Source organism: Somniosus microcephalus, chromosome 1 (assembly GCF_052327205.1).
Source record: "Somniosus microcephalus isolate GS21.2 chromosome 1, FLI_Smic_1.0, whole genome shotgun sequence".
NCBI classification, from domain to species: Eukaryota; Metazoa; Chordata; class Chondrichthyes; order Squaliformes; family Somniosidae; genus Somniosus; species Somniosus microcephalus.
Genome location: NC_140987.1, coordinates 264,978,923 through 264,998,617, shown reverse-complemented (window position 1 = coordinate 264,998,617; position 19,695 = coordinate 264,978,923). Strand labels below are relative to the sequence as shown.

At 52.5% G+C, this 19,695-nt stretch overlaps 1 protein-coding gene across 1 annotated transcript in view; it reads left to right on the top strand.

Annotated features, from left to right (window-relative positions):
- The first annotated feature begins 8,261 nt into the window (after positions 1–8,261).
- Positions 8,262–19,695, top strand: part of grin3a (glutamate receptor, ionotropic, N-methyl-D-aspartate 3A) — a 286,032-nt gene continuing 274,598 nt past the window's right edge. The window contains exon 1 of the mRNA XM_085993338.1: positions 8,262–9,242. Within this exon, the coding sequence (XP_085849464.1) occupies positions 8,664–9,242 (579 nt within the window). The 5' untranslated portion in view covers positions 8,262–8,663. The remainder of the gene's footprint in view (positions 9,243–19,695) is intronic.

Sequence of the window (19,695 nt, the reverse complement as noted above, 5' to 3'; positions counted from 1 at the left end):
AGTACACTGGAGCTCGGGGTCTGCATCAGGTACAATGGAGCTTGGGGTGTGCACTGAGTTCACTGGAGCTCGGAGTGTGCACCGGGTACACTGGAGCTCGGGGTGTGCACCAGGTACACTGGAGCTCGGGTTATGCGCCGGGTACACTGGAGCTCGGGGTGTGCACCGGATACACTGGAGCTTGGAGTGTGCACCTGGTACACTGGAGCTCCGGGTGTGCACCAGCTACACTGGTGCTCGTGGTGTTCGCCGGGTACACTGGAGCTCGGGGTGTGCACCGGATACACTGGAGCTTGGAGTGTGCACCTGGTACACTGGAGCTCAGGGTGTGCACCAGCTACACTGGTGCTCGTGGTGTTCGCCGGGTACACTGGAGCTCGGGGTGTGCGCCGGTTACTCTGGAGCTCAGTGTGTAACGGGTACACCGGAGCTCGGGGTGTGCACCGAGTAAAGAGCAGCTCATGGTGTGCACCGGGAACACTGGAGCTCACAGTGTGCACCGAGTACACTGGAGCTCGGGGTCTGCATCGGGTACTGTGGAGCTCGGGGACTGCATCGGGTACACTGGAGCTTGGGGTGTGCACCAGGTACACTGGAGCTCGGGGTGGGCGCCGGGTACACTGAAGCTCGGGGTGTGCGCCGGGTACACTGGAGCTCGGGCTGTGCTCCAGATACACTGTAGCTCACATTGTGCACCGAGTTCACTGGAGCTCGGGGTGTGCGCCGGGTACACTGGAGCTCGGTGTTTGCACTGGGTACACTGGAGCTCGGGGAGTGCACCGGGTACACTGGTGCTCAGTGTGTGCTCTGAGTACACTGGAGCTCGGGGTGTGCACCTGGTACACTGGAGCTCGGGGTTTGCACCAGTACACTGGTGCTCGTGGTGTTCGCCGGGTACACTGGAGCTCGGGGTGCGCGCCAGTTACTCTGGAGCTCAGTGTGTAATGGGTACACCGGAACTCGGGGTGTGCACCGAGTAAAGTGCAGCTCACGGTGTGCACCGGTAACACTGGAGCTCACAGTGTGCACCGAGTACACTGGAGCTCGGGGTCTGCATCGGGTACAGTGGAGTTTGGGGTGTGCACTGGGTTCACTGGAGCTCGGAGTGTGCACCGGGCACAATTAAGCTCGGAGTGTGCACCAGGTACACTGGAGCTTGGGGTGTGCACCAGGTACACTGGAGCTCGGGGTGTGCGCTGGGTACACTGAAGCTCGGGGTGTGCGCCGGGTATACTGGAGCTCGGGCTGTGCTCCAGATACACTGGAGCTCACATTGTGCACCGAGTTCACTGGAGCTCAGGGTGTGCGCCGGGTACACTGGAGCTCGGGGTGTGCATTGGGTACAATGGAGCTCGGGGTGAGCACCGGGAACACTGGAGCTCGGGGTGTGCACCGGGTACGCTGGAGCTCGGGTTGTGCACCGGGTAAACTGGTGCTCCGTATGTGCTCTGAGTACACAGGAGCTCGGGGTGTGCACCGGATACACTGGAGCTCGGAGTGTGCACCTGGTACACTGGAGCTCGTGGTGTGCAACAGCTACACTGGAGCTTGGGGTGTGCACTGGTACACTGGTTCTCGTGGTTTTCGCCGGGTACACTGGAGCTCAGTGTGTGCACTGGTTACACTGGAGCTCGGGGTGTGCACCGAGTAAACTGCAGCTCCCGGCGTGCCCCAGGTACACTGGAGCTCGGAGTGGGCGCTGCGCACACTTGAGCTCGGAGTGTGCACCAGGTACACTGGAGCTCGGGGTGTGCACCAGGTACACTGGAGCTCAGTGTGTGCACTGGGTACACTGGAGCTCAGGGTTTGCACTGGGTACACTGGAGCTCGGGGAGTGCACCAGGTACACTGGAGCTTGGGGTGTGCACCGGGTACACTGGAGCTCGGTGTGTGCATTGGGTACACTGGAGCTCGGGCTGTGCACCAGGTACACTGGAGCTCAGTGTGTGCATCGGGTACACTGGAGCTCGGGTTTTGCACCGGGTACACTGGAGCTCACGGTGCGCACTGGTTGCACTGGAGCTCGGAGTGTGCGCCGGCTACACTGGAGCTGGGGGTGTGCACCGGGTACACTGGAGCTTGGGGTGAGCACCGGGTACACTGGAGCTCAGGGTGTGCACCGGGTACACTGGAGCTCAGGGTGTGCGCCGGGTACACTGGAGCTGGGGGTGTGCACCGGGTACACTGGAGCTTGGGGTGAGCACCGGGTACACTGGAGCTCGGGGTGTGCACCGGGTACACTGGAGCTCAGTGTGCAATGGGTACACTGGAGCTGGGGGTGTGCACCGGGTACACTGGAGCTCAGGGTGTGCACCGCGTACACTGGAGCTCACGGTGTGCACTGAGTCCACTGGAGCTCGGGGTGTGCACTGGGTACACTGGAGCTCGGGGTGTGCATCGGGTACACTGGAGCTCGGAGTGTGCACCAGGTACACTGGAGCTCAGGATGTGCACCAGGTACACTGGAGCCAGGGTGTGCGCTGTGTACACTGGAGCTCAGGGTATGCGCCGGGTACACTGGAGCTCGGGCTGTGCTCCAGGTACACTGGAGCTCAGTGTGTGCACCGGGTACACTGTAGCTCGGGGTTTGCACTGGGTACACTGGAGCTCGGGGAGTGCACCGGGTACACTGGTGCTCAGTGTGTGATCTGAGTACACTGGAGCTCGGGGTGTGCACCGGATACACTGGAGCTTGGAGTGTGCACCTGGGACACTGGAGCTCGGGGTGTGCACCAGCTACACTGGAGCTCGGGGTGTGTACCGGTACACCGGTGCTCGTGGTGTTCAACGGGAACACTGGAGCTCACAGTGTGCATCGAGTACACTGGAGCTCGGGGTCTGCATTGGGTACACTGGAGCTCGCAGTGTGCACCGGGCACAATTGAGCTCGGAGTGTGCACCAGGTACACTGGAGCTCGGGGTGTGCGCCGGGTACACTGAAGCTCGGGGTGTGCGCCGGGTATACTGGAGCTCGGGCTGTGCTCCAGGTACACTGGAGCTCAGTGTGTGCACCGGTACACTGGAGCTCGGGGTTTGCACTGGGTACACTGGAGCTCGGGGAGGGCACCGTGTACACTGGTGCTCAGTGTGTGCTCTGCGTACACTGGAGCTCGGTGTGTGCATCGGATACACTGGAGCTTGTAGTGTGCACCTGGTACACGGGAGCTCGGGGTGTGCACCAGCTACACTGGAGCTCGGGGTGTGCACCAGCTACACTGGAGCTCGGGGTGTGCACCAGCTACACTGGAGCTCGGGGTGTGCGCCGGTTACTCTGGAGCTCAGTGTGTAATGGGTACACCGGAGCTCGGGGTGTGCACCGGGAACACTGGAGCTCACAGTGTGCACCGAGTACACTGGAGCTCGGGGTCTGCATCGGGTACTGTGGAGCTTGGGGTGTGCACTGGGTTCACTGGAGCTCGGAGTGTGCATCGGGTACTGTGGAGCTTGGGGTGTGCACTGGGTTCACTGGAGCTCGGAGTGTGCACCGGGCACAATTGAGCTCGGGGTGTGCACCAGGTACAGTGGAGCTCGGGGTGTGCACCAGGTACACTGGAGCTCGTGGTGTGCACCGGGTACACTGGAGCTCGGGGTGTGTGATGTAAGAAAAAGGAGACTTACCATCAAGTAACTTTAAAGTAAGCTTTAAGTAACTTATAAACACACTATATACACAAGCAAGGTCTTTACCATGCCTCTGGTAGAAACCTCTTACAATACTGAACAGACCAGTATTTATACCAGTCCAACAGGAAGTGACATATGACAGGAAGTGAGGTATGTACACAGTTCATAGTTCATAGTTCACAGGAAGTGATGACATCACTTCCTGGAAGTTATCATTTTTATCACAGTGTGCACCGGGTGCACTGGAGCTCAGGGTGTGCACTCGGTACACTGGAGCTTGGGGTGAGTTCTGGGTACACTGGAGCTCACGGCGTGCACTGGTACACTGGAGTTTGGGGCGTGCACTGGGTCCACTGGAGCTCAGGGTGTGCACCGGGTACACTGGAGCTCGGGGAGTGCACGGGGTGCACTGGAGCTCGGGGTATGCACCAGCTACACTAGAGCACATGGTGTGCACTGGGTCCACTGGAGCTCAGGCTGTGCACCGGGTACACAGGAGCTCGGGGCGTGCACGGGGTGCACTGGAGCTCGGGGTGTGCACCAGCTACACTGGAGCACATGGTGTGCACCGGGTACACTGGAGCTCGGTGTGTGCACCGGGTACACTGGAGCTCGGGGTGTGCACCGGGTACACTGGAGCTCGGGGTGTGCTCTGGGTACACTGGAGCACGGGGTGTGCACCGAGTACACTGGAGCTCGGAGTGTGCACCGGGTGCACTGGAGCTCGGGGCGTGCATTGGTTACACTGGAGCTTGGGGTGTGCTCTGGGTACACTGGAGTTCGCGGTGTGCACCGGGTACACTGGGGCTCGGGGTGTGCACCGGGTTCACTGGAGATCGGAGTGTGCACCGGGTACACCGGAGCTCAGAGTAGTGCACTGTGTACACTGGAGCTCGTGGTGTGCACCGGGTACACTGGAGCACTGAGTGTGCACCGGGTACACTGGAGCACTGAGTGTGCACCGGATACACTGGAGCTCGGGGTGTGTATCGGGTACACTGGAGCTCGGGGTGTGTATCGGATACACTGGAGCTCGCTGTGTGCACCGGGTACACTGGAGCTCATGGTGTGCGCCGGGTACACTGGAGCTCACCATGTGAACCGGGTACACTGGAGCTCGCGGTGTGCGGCGGATACACTGGAGCTTGGGGAGTCAACCGGGTACACTGCATCTCGGGTGTGCACCTGGTACAATGGAGCTCGGGGAGTGCACCATGTACACTGGAGCTCGGGGTGTGCGCCGGGTACACTGGAGCTCGAATTGTGCACCGGGTACACTGGAGCTGGTGCCTGAACCGGGTACACTGGAGCTCGGGGAGTGCACGGGGTACACTGGAGCTCGGGATGTGCGCCAGCTACACTGGGAGCTCGTGGTGTGCACCGGGTACACTGGAGCTCGGGGTGTGCACCGGGTACACTGGAGCTCGGGGTGTGCAGCGGGTTTACTGGAGCTCGGGGTGTGCACCGGGTACACTGGAGCTCGGAGTGTGCACCGGGTGCACTGGAGCTCGGGGCGTGCATTGGGTACACTGGAGCTTGGGGTGTGGTCTGGGTACACTGAAGCTCGGGGAGTGCTCCGTGCACACTTGAGCTCGCGGTGTGCACCTGGTACACTGAAGCTCAGGGTGTGCACCGGGTACACTGGAGCTCGGGGTGTGCACCGGCTGCACTGGAGCTCGGGGTGTGCACAGGGTTCAGTGGAGCTCGCGGTGTGCACCGGGTAGACTGGAGCTCGGGGTGTGCACCGGGTACACTGGAGCTCATGGTGTCCACCAGGTACACTGGAGCTCGGGGTGGGCCGCGGGTACACTGGAGCTCGGGGTGTGCACCGGCTACACTCGAGCCCGGAGTGTGCACCGGGTACACTGGAGCTCGGAGTGTGCACCATTTACACTGGAGCTCGGATTGTGCACCGGGTACACTGGAGCTTGTGGTGTGCAACAGGTACACTGGAGCTGGAAGTGTGCACTGGGTACACTGGAGATCGGGGTGTTCACCAGGTACACTGGAGCTCGGTGTGTGCACCGGGTAAACTGGAGCTCGGAGTGTGCTCCGGGTACACTGGAGCTCACGGTGTGCACCTAGTACATTGGAGCTTGGAGCGTGCACCGTGTACACTGGAGCTCGGGGTGTGCACCGGGTACACTGAAGCTCGGGGTGTGCACCGGGTACACTGAAGCTCGGGGTGTGCACCGGGTACACTGGAGCTCGGGGTGTGCGCCGGGTTCACTTTAGCTCGGGGTGTGCGCTAGGTACACTGGAGATCGGGTTGTGCACCGGGTACACTGGAGCTCGGGGTGTGCGCTGGGTACACTGAAGCTCGGGGTGTGCACCGGGTGCACTGGAGCTCAGGGTGTGCACTAGGTACACTGGAGCTTGGGGTGTGCTCTGGGTACACTGGAGCTCGCCGTGTGCACCGTGTACACTGGCGCTCGGGGTGTGCTCTGAGTACACTGGAGCTCGGGTTGTGCACTGGGTACACTGGAGCTCGGAGTGTGCACCGGGTACACTGGAGCTCGTGATGTGCAACAAGTCCACTGGAGTTCGGAGTGTGCGCCGTGCACACTGGAGCTCACGGTGTGCACGGGTACACTGGAGTTTGGGGCGTGCACCGGGTCCACTGGAGCTCAGGGTGTGCACCGGGTACACCGGGGCTCGGAGTGTGCACCGGATACACTGGAGCTCAGGGTCTGCGCCGACTACACTGGAGCTCGGTGTGTGCGCCAGTTACACTGGAGTTCAGTGTGTGCTCCAGGTACACTGGAGCTCACGGTGTGCACCGGGTACTTTGGAGCTCGATGTGTGCGCTGGGTACACTGGACTTCAGGGTGTGCAGCTGGTACACTGGAGCTCAGGGTGTGCACCGGGTACACTGGAGTTCAGGGTGTGCGCCGGGTACACATGGAGCTCAGATTGTGCTCCGGGTACACTGGAGCTCAGGGTGTGCACCGGGTACACTGGAGCTCGGGGAGTGCCCGGTGTACACTGGAGCTCGGCCTGTGCGCCGGGTACACTGGAGCTCAGGTTGTGCGCCGGGTACACTGGAGCTCGGGGTGTGCTCCTGGTACACTGGAGCTCGGGGTGTGCGCCAGCTACACTGGAGCTCGTGGTGTGCACCGGGTACACTGGAGCTCGGAGTGTGCACTGCGTACACTGGAGCACTGAGTGTGCACCGGATACACTGGAGCTCAGGGTCTTCGCCAGGTATACTGGAGCTCGGGGTGTGTATCGGGTACACTGGAGCTCGCTGTGTGCACCGGGTACACTGGAGCTCATGGTGTGCACCGGGTACACTGGAGCTCACCATGTGAACCGGGTACACTGGAGCTCGCGGTGTGCGGTGGATACACTGGAGCTCGGGGAGTCAACCGGGTACACTGGATCTCGGGGTGAGCACCTGGTACAATGGAGCTCGGGGACTGCACCGTGTACACTGGAGCTCGTGGTGTGCCCAGTGTACACTGGAGCTCGGGGTGTGCACTGGGTACACTGGAGCTCGGGGTGTGCACCGGGTACACTGGAGCTTGGGGGTGCACCGGGTACACTGGAGCTTGGGGTGTGTACCATGTACACTGGAGCTCGGGGTGTGCACTGTGTACGCTGGAGCCCGGAGTGTGCACCGCGTTCACTGGAGCTCGGAGTGTGCACCATGTACACTGGAGCTCGGGGTGTGTTCAGGGTACACTGTAGCTCGGGCTGTGCACCGGCTACACTGGAGTTCACGGTGTACACCGGGTTCACTGGAGCTTGGATGTACACCGGCTAAACTGGAGCTCGTGGTGTGCACCTGGTACACTGGAGCTCAGGGTGTGCACCGGGTACACTGGAGCTCAGGGTGTGCAATGGGTACACTGGAACTCAGCCTGTGCACCGGGTACACTGGAGCTCGGGGTGTGCAATGGGTACACTGGAACTCACGGTGTACACCGGGAACTCTGGAGCATGGCGTGTGCGTCAGGTACACTGGAGCTCGGAGTGTTCACCGGGTACACTGGAGCTCGGGGTGTGCCATGGGTACACTGGAGCTCGGCCTGTGCACCGGGTACACTGGCGCTCGGGGTGTGCAATGGGTACACTGGAACTCACGGTGTGCACTGGGTACTCTGGAGCTCGGAGTGTGCGCCAGGTACACTGGAGCTCGCGGTGTGTGCCGGGTACACTGGAGCTCAGGGTGTGCAATGGGTACACTGGAGCTCGGCCTGTGCACCGGGTACACTGGTGCTCGGGGTGTGCAATGGGTATACTGCAACTCACGGTGTACACCGGGAACTCTGGAGCACGGCGTGTGCGCCTGGTACACTGGAGCTCGGGATGTGCACCGGGTACACGGGAGCTCGGGGTGTGCACCGGGTACACTGGAGCTCGGAGTGTGCACCGGGTACACTGGAGCTCGGAGTGTGCACTGGGTACACTGGAGGCGTGCACCGGAGGACTGGAGTGGATGGGCTAAACTTTTGATTTAATTCCACGAACAATTTGGAGTTATTGCTGTCTGGTGCTCCGTGAAAAAAAGTTTTTCAAAAAATTCTGTCTCACTCTGGTTAAATTGAATGGCGTGGCGGCCAAATGACCCTATGCAACAACAACAACAGCGACAACAGAAGCAAGTGCAGCGGCGGGCAGCGCCCGGACGGTGCAAGTTGCCGCCGGAGTGGCGCAGGCGCGGTGGCTGCCGGCGCTGCTCGCGCGGGGACAATGGATGGAACGTGGAGTGTGGCGCTGCCCAGCGCGAGACGCTGCAACTGCGCTCCCGAAACCGCAACAAGTTTCTCGCCTGTGAGCGAATGAGAGAGCGAGCGAGCGAGAGTGAGTGTTGCTGCTGCCCGCCTTGCGCTGCAGCCTGCTCCTCGGACACTCGGGGCAAAAATAAGAAAAGCTCTCTCTCTCTACTTTTTAACACTCTAAGCAGCCGGCACCCAGCGCCTTGCAATCTTGCATTTGCATACTTTTTTTTTTGCTTGAAGTGTTTTTTTATTTGTAGTTTGCTTTAGCTTTCTTTCCCTACCCCCACCCCATTTGCAACCGGTTGCTGTGAGGTGATGAGAGTGCTGGGGTGTCGCCGCTTGCTCCTGGGGGTCTTTTTGCTCCGGCTCTGCGCCCTCCTGAGCAGCGTGCCCGCCTCTCGGAGCCACCCTCAGCCCTGTCAGATCCTCAAACGCATCGGGCACACGGTGCGCCTGGGAGCCGTCCTCTTGCTGCCTCCGGCTGTCCCCAGCAACGAGACGCTGGGGAGGGGGGACGGCGGCCGGGGCCAGGGCCACGGCCGGCTGGCGGCCGCCTCTTCCCGCGGCGCAGCGCCCCGCGAAGCGCTGCTGGGCGCCGTGCGCCAGCTGAACGGCCGGGGCGACCTGCTGCCTTACAACCTGTCGGTGGAGCTGGTGATGGGCATGGAGACGGGGCTGGGCGAGCTGCCGGTCTTCGGTGTGCCCCCCGCCGCCCGCCGCGACCCGCAGTCCTTCCTGCAGAGCGTCTGCCACACGGTGGTGGTACAAGGGGTCACCGCTATCCTCGCCTTCCCCCGCAGCATCGGGGAGCTCCTGCAGCTGGAGTTTCTCTCCTCCACCCTCCAGATCCCCGTGGTCAGCATCGTGGGGAAGGAATATCCCAGGGAGTCGAAGGTAAGGCAATCATTCGGAATGCAAGGGCAACTTTCAAAAGAGAATTGGGATCAATACTTGAAAGCGGGGGGGATGTTGCAGGGTTTGGCGGGGAAGGGCAGGGGGACTAATTGGACAGCTCTTTCAGAGAGCTAGCACAGTCACGATGGGCCGAATGGCCTTCTGTGCTGTATCCTTCTATCATGTACCAAAAACCAATGTCACAAAAGAAGAAATGTTTTACTGTGATGTATCAGTCAGGTAAAGGTGAAATGGATCACAGAGCTTCTGGTAGAATTGTCTGATTGATGTGACTGTCTCTCACACAGACACACTCATACATTTCATTCTACTTGAAGGGGAGAAAATGTGCAGAACTGTGGGGAAAGAGCAGGGGAGTGGGACTAATCGGACAGCTCTTTCAAAGAGCCGGGACAGCACAACTGGCCGAATGGCCTCCTCCTGTGCGGTCTGATTTTCTGATTCTATTCTGAAACTAATGTCGGCAGTATTGTTACGGTGGAAAAGCGGAGGAAAAAGATCCCAAAACTGAAGTTTTTTTGAATTTAAAAAACTCGTTATGTTTACTTGGTTTTTAGTTGTGAGTTGGACGAGCAGATAGTTAAGCAGTTGAATTTGCATTATCATGGCAATGATGAGAGAGGAGCAGGAATACGGTTTGGCAAACCAATAGAACGGAGAAATAAAAAATGAAAATGCTGGAAACACTCAGCAGGCCAGGCAGGCAGCATCTGTGGAGAGAGAAACAGTTAACGTTTCAGTTCGATGACCTTTCATCCAAACGATATAAAGATGTGTTGTGAGTGATAAGTAATTTGAATTCAGTTGACCAAAAATAAATAGTTCTCTTGCTTATCCCCTTTTAGCATAACCGCTGTGGGAAACAGTGCCTCAAAGGCGACGTTTACAGTGCAGTGTTTGACTTGGAGGCTAGATAGTTAACAGTGAACTTTAATAATGCAAGCGAAATGTGTGACAGTCACCTGCAGAGAACATTGATTTAACATTTTCAAAATGACATTTGTAGTTCTTGGGGAAAGGGCTCCCAGAAACTTCAATCTTGCCATCCACTACTGTGTCCGCCAAGAGGATCAGATTTGAAATTAATGTTTGAAGGATTACACCTTTTCTTTGGAAGCATTCGTTCTAAAATTGCGAATTCAATGGTGATCACACTCGCGTTCTGATATTCTCAATTCAAGAACGAATGATTGTGGGCAGATGAACTGAAGATTGGTCAGAAAGGCGCCAAGCAGATGAGGCAACAGCAGCTTTGCAATGTGGGCTGTAGTTCAAAGTTCAATCTCAACATTTTTTTTGATAATTTGACAATTTTCTATTTTGGTTAGAGTAACTGATGGGGAAACTCAGGATTCAAAGAGGATTTGGAACGATTCGTGTTGCTGTAGGAACTTTCGTAACTTGAAAGCACTTTAAATATTCAGTGTCCCCGGAATCTTGCTGGCAACAAATTGCAACTCAATGTCAAAACTAACTCAGAAGTTAAGCAGGAGAGTTCCGTTAAATATAAACTAAAATGGAAAAAAGGAAGATAAGAAATGACTGGCTTGTCGCGAGTGTAAGCATTTATAAAAGAAAAAAAATAATGTCGCATTTATGTTAAACATTGTGTTTGATGAAACACTTCAAAGTAGATAGGGACCGGTTTGTGAAGTATCACACGGTTCTGAAAATGATTGCGAAAATTTCAGCCCAGTAATTGTAGTGTAGAGTAAAATGATGTTCACTTTGTAACAAAGATAGTTTACTTTGCCAGAAATTGAGAAAACAATTCTTTCGACACAAAACCAAATGCTGGAGCTGGCATTAACATTGAGTAGTAACAAGGTCGAGATGAAGTTGCCGCTTTCTGATAGAGGGGCAGTTAGTGCACACTTTAGATTTGATCCCGATCACCCAGTCTGGTGTCAAAACATATGGAGTGTTGCGCCTGGGTGCCATTGATCAATGACGTTGTAGTCGCACTCGTCGATGTAACTGTCATGGGCATTCTGCCTGGCTTCTATAGTGAGCGACAGGAGCAGATCAGTGCAGCCGAAAGCCATCAACCTAATCTCTGCCCTCCCCCCCACACACATCCGCTTCCACTCCCTGAGATACCAGTTTACCAAGTTCACCCCAAGTAAATGAGAAACGAACGTTTTTGTGTTAGCAATTCAACTGAAAACGAATGGATTTTTTGTTGGGGTGGGGGGGAGGTTGCTTTTAAAAAGGTTGAATTCTTTTATTCATGATTTAAGTTAGACAGTAGTCCTTAAAACAAGTCTCATCAGTGGTGGAGCAAATGTAACTTTTTAATGCATTGCCTCACTAAAATTAAATAATGTTGCATCATTAACAATGTCACCAGTAGTAATTTGGCAAACGATATATACTATTTATAAACCCATTGATAAATACTGAGCTGTGAAGTGTACATGAGACACATTTAGTCCTGGACAACTGTTTTGCAGCATATAAGCGGAATATTTTATTGCCAGTGTTTGGTATGAATGGACGAAGCAGACTCAATGATGTGTTTGTATATCAGAAAAACGTCCCCATGAACCAGGGCTGTTTGTGTGGGGGGAGGGGGGACGGACATTATTACACAGGCATAAAATCGGTAGTCGCAGCATTTTGGATGTGAGCTTAAACGGAGTTCCCCATTCACTCGGCACTGCGACGGTTTAAAATGCAAGGCAGGGTTGGCGACTTTCTAGTGGGGCGGAATCACTTCTGTGGTTGCTGCATCGGGGAGGCTCTGCCAAAGGTTAAGTGGAGTGGGTCGCTCCAAAGAAAATGTGTTCTATTTCCTGATCAATATAATTTTAACTACAGCCAACTCTCAACACATTATATATCTATCTATCTATCTATCTATTATTATATATATATATATATAGATAGAGAGAGAGAGGAGCGATTGGTCTGTGGTGTCCCTGAAATCCAGTCCACGGCAACAATGAATACTCGTTATCTTCTCACTGCACCACCTACGCCCCCCTCCTGTGAGTTTGGAGAAGGAAAACATTAAGGAGGGACGCAGAGAAAGTTTACTGTGCCCCGGCATAAAGCGAGCTTGAACATGTCCCGCCTGGGTTTTGCAGTGTAAAGCTTTGGCAATAGGCTTTCCCCTATTGGTGGTGGTGCGGTTGGGAACTGCACGGAAATTTCCTTACATATTTTAATGTGCCGCAGCAATATTAAGCGCAGAGTGACACCATCATCTCCTGCCTGTGATTATTTCAGTGGAAATGGGTTTAATGGGCAAATATAGGAGCTGCAGTAGACTCCACACCCTGCTGACTAGATGACAGATGCACTCCTGAATCAAAATGAGTTGGCTGTGAACTTGTGTGGTAATATCTCCATTACCCTTTCTGTTTCTTCACGTCAACATTTAAAGGCGAACAGATTTGCATATTTTACTAAAATACTGACACGAGTGAGGAAATATAATCACCTGAGCCCCCAAATAGTCAACAACATTACTCTTCATAAGCTCATGATCAGCAATCACTCTTAAAATTACAACCAGGCGTTGCATTTTTACGGCTGGGGTGAATTTTTATTTGTTTATATGTATTTATTATTATTTAAGCGGGCTGTTTAAACCGATCTGCCTCTCCTTTTTATTGCTGACCTACTCCTTTCCTAAGCTTCGGAGCTCCTCGATTTCGGTCGGTGGCGATTTCATATTGCGTAGTACAGGCCAATTTTCCCAACCCCTTTTACAGGGAATCTCCAGTGGGATGGATTTGCTTGTGGTCCCGTAACGATAATCGATCACGGAGTTGCTGTTCAGCTACATTAAGTGCACATCAATTAAAAGTTACATTTCCACTCGATGCCTAACATTCAGGGCGGTTTCAGAATCGTATCCTTTTTTAGGACATAAATCGGGCTGCATTAGTTTAAGGTTGATTCATTGTCTACTGTTTGGCAAATTGACAGTAAAACCTTTGAGTGAACCAGTTTCTCTGCTTTTAATGCTCAGTATGGTTTTCAGTCATTTCGATTGCAGATAGTAAAGATTTAGAGCGCCATCTAATGGAAACCATTGATACATTTCTGCTTAAAACAGCGGAACTAAAATGGTTCATCGAATTATAGAAATTATTATACAGCACAGAAAGAGGCCATTCGACCCATCCTGTCTGTGCCGGTGGAAAAAGAGCTATCCAGCCTAATCCCACTGTCCAGCTCTTGGTATGTAGCCTTGCAGGTTTTGGCACTTCAAGTGCATATTCAAGTACTTTTTAAATGTGATGAGGGTTTTTGCCTCTACCACCAGACCCCCACCACCCTCTGGGTGAAAAAGTTCTCTTCAACTCCCCTCCAATCCTTCCTCTGGTTATTGACCTCTCTGCTAGGGGAAATAGGTCCTTCCTATCCACTCTATCTAGGCCCCCAACATTTTATACACCTCAATTAAATCTCTCCTCAGCCTCATCTGTTCCAAAGAAAACAACCCCAGCCTATCCAATCTTTCCTCATAGCTAAATCCTCTGTACCCTCTCTAGCGCATATTTGCCAGCACAGAAACTGATAGATGAAACTTTAAAAAAAAGTTATAAATATAGTCTTTGCATTTCCATAGCAACACTATTAGGTGTGTTGCAACACTATTTAAAATGTCTTTAAAAGTGATTGTAAAATTACAATGAATAATGGTTACCTGTGAGCGATTTACAAGGCTATATTCCTAACCAATGGATTCAGATATATAGGATACTAAATGTCTGGCAGTGAGTTACAACGTGGAGATTCAATTCAGCAGTTCAGATGACATCATAAATTACTAGAGCTTTAATATTACACGTTATGAACTTAAACAGCATTTTTAAGATTGGATTACTGCCTTAAACTTACTGTCAGAAATTTGTTACATGTTTTATTATATGGTCTGTATTTTGGATTATTTTCTAGTGGCTTGAAATTGCGCTGTCAGATAATACGTAATACAGGACAAGAATTACTGATCAACATATTAAGTGTTCATGCCAATTATCTTACAGTGAATTTCAAAGTTCAGTCTTAAGTTTTCTAGCTGTCATGCTAAGCAACACAGAGGTGGTGTGAATTAAATGAAAGAGCAATTAAAGCGATTGCGAAATAGGAACTGAAAGCACATCTCATCATGCAACTGGTACTACAGCAGCACTTTTTTGCTTTAATAGCAGAGAACCAGGAAGAATAATAGACTAAAAGTACATCATAACAACAACTTGTATTTACGTAGCACCTTTAGCATAGTACGACATCCCAAAGGTGCTTCAAAGGAACATAATCAAACAGAATTCGACACTGAACCACATAAGGAGATGTTAGGATACCTGACAAAAAGCTTAGTCAAAGAGGTAAATTTTAAGCATCGTCTTAAAGGAGGAAAGTGAGGTAGAGAGGCAGAGAGGTTTAGGGAGGGAATCCAGAGCTTGGGGTCAAGGCAGCTGAAGGCACAGCCACCAATAGTGGTGCACTTAAAATTGGGAATCACAGAAATCACAGAAACCCCACAATGCAGATAGAGGCCATTTCGGCCCATCGAGCCTGCACCGACACATATCCCACCCGATCCCTGTAACCCCTACACCAACACATATCCCACCCTATCCCCGTAACCCCACGTATTTAATCCCTCTAACACTAAGGGTCAATTTATCATAGTCAATCAACCTAACCCGCACATCTTTGGACTGTGGGAGGAAACCGGAGCACCCGGAGAAAACCCACGCAAACACGGGGAGAATGTGCAAACTCCACACAGACAGTCACCCGAGGCCGAATTCAAACCCGGGTCCCTGGCGCTATGAGGCAACAATGCTAACCACTATGCCACCGTGCTGTGCAAGAGGCCAGAGTTGGAGGAGTGCAGAGATCTCAAAGGATTGTAGGGCTGGAAGAGGTTACAGAGATAGGGAGGGGTGAGGCCATGGAGGGATTTAAAAACAAGGATGAGAATTTTTAAATTGAGGCGTTGTCGGACTGTGAGCCAATGTAGGTGAGTGAGCACAGGGGAGAAGGGTGAACGGGACTTGGTGCGAGTTAGGACACAGGCAGCAGAGTTTTGGATGAGCTCAAGTTTATGGAGGGTGGAAGAGGGGAGGCCGGCCAGGAAAGCATTAGAATAGTCAAGTCTAGAGGTAACAAAGGCATGGATGAGCGATTAAGCAGCAGATGAGCTGAGGCAGGGGCGATGTTACGGAGGTGGAAATAGGCAGTCTTGGTGATTGAGTGGATATATGGTTAGAATCTCATCAGGGTCAGAAAGGACACCAAGGTTACGAATGGTCTGGTTCAGCCTCAGACAGTTGTGAGGGAGAGGGATGGAGTCGGTGGCCAGAGAATGGAGTTTGTGGCGGGAAGCGAAAACAATGGCTTTGGTTTTCCCAATATTTAGTTGGAGGAAATTCCTGCTCATCCAGTACTGGATGTTGGACAAGCAGTCTGAAAATTTAGAGACAGTGGAGGGATTGAGAGAGATGGTGGTGATGAGGTAGAGCTGGGTGTCGTCAGCGTACATGTGGAACCTAACATGTTTTCGGATGATGTCGCCGAGGGGCAGCGTGCAGATGAGAAATAGGAGGGCCAAGGATGGATCCTTGTTGGACTCCAGAGGTAACGGTGCGGGAGCGGGAAGGAAAGCCTTTGCCGGCAATTCTCTGGCTACAATTGGATGGATAAGATTGGAACTAGGCAAGGGCAGTTCCATCCAGCTGGATGACAGTGGAGAGGCGTTGGAGGAGGATTGTGTGATCAACCATGTCAAAGACTGCAGACAGGTCAAGAAGGATGAGGAGGGATAATTTACCATGGTCACAGTCACATAGATTATCATTTGTGACTGAGGGCCGTTTCAGTGCTGTGGCAGGAGTGGAAACCTGATTGGAGGGGTTCAAATGTGGAGTTATGGGAAAGATGGGCATGGATTTGAAAGGTGATAACATAGGTAGGAATGGGAGGTCGGAGATGGAGCGGTAGTTGCAAAGACAGAGGGGTCAAGGGTGGGTTTTTGGAGGAGGGTTGATGACGGCAGATTTGAAGGGGAGGTGGACAGTACCTGAGGAGAGAGAACCATTAACAATATCAGCTAACATGGGGGGCCAGGAAGAGAAGTTGAGTGGTCAGCAGTTTGGTGGGAATAGGGTCGAGGGTGAGTGAAGTCCTCGTGTTTTAAAGGTCCAAGCCCAAAAATTGTTAACAATATTACTCTTTCTCGAGTGTTTATATTTAGGAAAAATATGTTGGAAATTAATAATCGATATAAAAGATAATCCACTTGCACAACCCGCAAGTATGGCTTATGAGTGAGTGAATTATCTTTCCTATTCCTCGCACCATTGCTGTGTATCTTATTTATACCTCAAGGATGATGATAAATGTCAGGTCTTTTCATAAGACAAAATTGGAAAATTTAGTGAAGATACCAACATCCACTGGGGTGGAATGGTGTCTCCTACTATTCAGTGAAGTATTAAAACAGTGTGATTGCTGTACCTCATTCCCTGACCAGGTAGTATAGAGACTTAGGCAGGAATTTTGCTGGCACTCAGAGGGCGGGTTCGGAGGCGGGTCCACTGTCAAAATCTAAAAGATTGACAGCAGGTCAGGATCCCGCTCTGAACCCACCTCTGTGTCAGTTTCCCAAGTGCGGGGTCTGCCTGCGCTTTGCAGACCCGGCACGAAGCGGTGGGTCAGCCAGTTGAGATAGTTAAGAGGGTCTTTAAAGGCAGTTGAACAACATTTTACCACCTTCTAGCCATTTTCCCAAATTTTCCACAAGATTCCCATCGCTCGGGGATCACGTCAGGTAAGTGTGTCAGGTTCTCTATGACTCTCCATTGCTGTGAATAGGTGACAGCTGCAAAAGTGGTATAAAAGCTACCATTTAACAACTGTTCACTTTCCAATGTCAGTAGCTTGAGCCTTCAGGATTTGTGTAGTGTATGTGCCTTTAAGTCAGAACTACTTTTACAGCTCCTGTATACTGTAGTACCGGCAGTGACCACACCGGTATATAAGCTTTGCGCATGCCTCTGTACCCCCAGTCTAGAGATTACCCTCCTCCAGTAAAGACCTGTTATTTGTTAATGTACAGCATCCGTGTGATTATTTAATAATAGCAAATCCACTGAACCACGGATCCAACAGTGGCGACGAGTGTCGATTCGAATCTACCTGCAACATTAAGAAAAAAAATAGTCGAGGCCAGGAACACGGGTGTCGACCACGAGCAACCGCCCAACAGTCAGGCAGAGATCCAACTTCGCAGGGGAGGCTGTGGAGAGCCGGGCTTGGTTCCCCAGCCACAATAAGCAGTACGAGACCGACGACAGGTCCAGTGCAGACCCTTCCTGAGCAGCGGCGGCTGGAGCCGACCGATGGCGGAGAGAGAGCCGAGCAGCGTCGACAGGGTAAGACAGAGGGTGAAGAGCGCAGGGCGCAGCCGGGGGTTGAACACCGAGCGGCGTCGAGGAAAATAAAACAAACCGGAGAGAGGGTAAGAAACAGCCGGGTTCTAGACTGAGCGGCGTCGAAAAATATAAAAAGAACGCGCAGAGCACAGCCAGTGCTCACGGGCTGAACAGGGTCCGCGGGGTGAAGAAAGGGGAGATGCCATTGAGCCGCGGAGAAGAAGGAAGAGCGCGGGAGACGCCATTTTTAGAAGCCGCAGCGGAGAAGAAGGGCGAGCGCGGGAAGGAAGGAAAGCGCGGGAGACGCCATTTTGTGCCAGCAGAGAAGAAGGGGAAGCGCGGGAGGAGCCATTTGTGATAGTTAACGCACACCCAAGGATGCCGAAGAGTGGCAGTATCTCTACGTTCGACAATGAAGTCGAAGATTGGGCGACATATGTGGAACGTATTGAGGTGTACTGCAGGGCGAATGAAGTGCCAGATGCTAAAGCACTGGTTCTGTTAAATTCCATGGGTGCAAAAACTTATGGGTTACTGCGAAATCTAATAACCCCAGAGAAGCCGGTAAACAAGAATTTTGAAAGCATAGTAGAAATCCTACAGGACCACTTAAACCCCACACCGCTGCTGATAGCAGAACGATTTAAGTTCCATAAAAGGAACCAACACAAAGACGAAAGCAATGCTGAGTACCTAACGGAACTGCGCAAGCTATCGAAACACTGCCAGTTTGGAGCGGGACTAGCAGACACGTTAAGGGACAAGTTTGTGTGTGGGCTACAAAGTGAAGGAACCCAGAAACGGCTTCTGTCAGAAAAGGACCTAACGCTGGACAAAGCTTTCAGTATGGCAGTATCACACGAAGCAGCCGCAAGGGGCGCTGCAGAGATACAACGGAGACCGCAAGAATATGGCACCAATGAAATGTCCTATGGAACAGGGAAGTGCTATCGCTGCGGCAGAACAACACATGACCAGAAAGATTGTTGGTTCAAGGACCAAGTGTGCAGACAGTGTGGGAAAGCAGGACACATAGCAAGAGTCTGCAGGTCTGGGAAGAAAACCAACAGTAAGAAATCTCCACAGGAGAAGTACAAAAAGGTACACCAGGTGATGGACAGTAGTTCAGATGAACAGAAAAGTGACACAGACTCCGGAAGCAAGGAGCTGGGTTGTCTGAAACTACATAAGGTAACCGAAATGGAGGATCACCAGACTATCTGGGTTACACTCAAGATAGACGGAGTCCAAGTGGAAATGGAATTGGACACAGGGTCAGCTCTAACAGTCATAAATCAAAGAGACTACAAGCGGCTATTTTCACACATACCCTTGAAAGCTACAGAGATTGTCTTGAAGACGTATACGGGGCAAAAAGTCTACCCCAAAGGAAAAATAAGGGTGAAAGTGACATATAAAGGCCAGGAAATACCTAAAATGGATATATATGTATTGCCAAATGGAGGACCACCACTGCTAGGACGTGAATGGATCCGGAAGATACAATTAGATTGGCATTCCATACAGGCACTGAAGGTTGAGGCCAAAAAGGATGACGACGTCACACCTGGACGACTGTCAAAAATGCTAACTGACGCAAAGGAAGTGTTCCAGGAGGGACTAGGAACACTAAAAGGAATAACAGCAACAATTAAAATAGAGGAAAATGCAAGCCCAAAGTTTCTGAAGGCCAGACCAGTGCCTTATGCGATCAGACCAGCTGTTGAAGCAGAGCTGGAAGGGTTGGAACGTTCAGGAGTACTGTCCAAAGTGGACTGGAGCGAGTGGGCTACACCCATCGTTCCTGTAATGAAGAGGTCGATGAGTAATACGCCTGGGGAACCAAAGAAGGTCCGCATTTGTGGGGATTTTAAGGTGACAGTGAACCCAGTCCTTCACACGATGCAATATCCGCTTCCACGAATTGAGGATATTTTCGCCTCGCTATCTGGAGGTAAACGCTTCACCAAAATTGATCTAGCCCAGCGTACTTGCAAATGGAGGTAGAAGAAGCTTCGAAACATTACCTTACGATC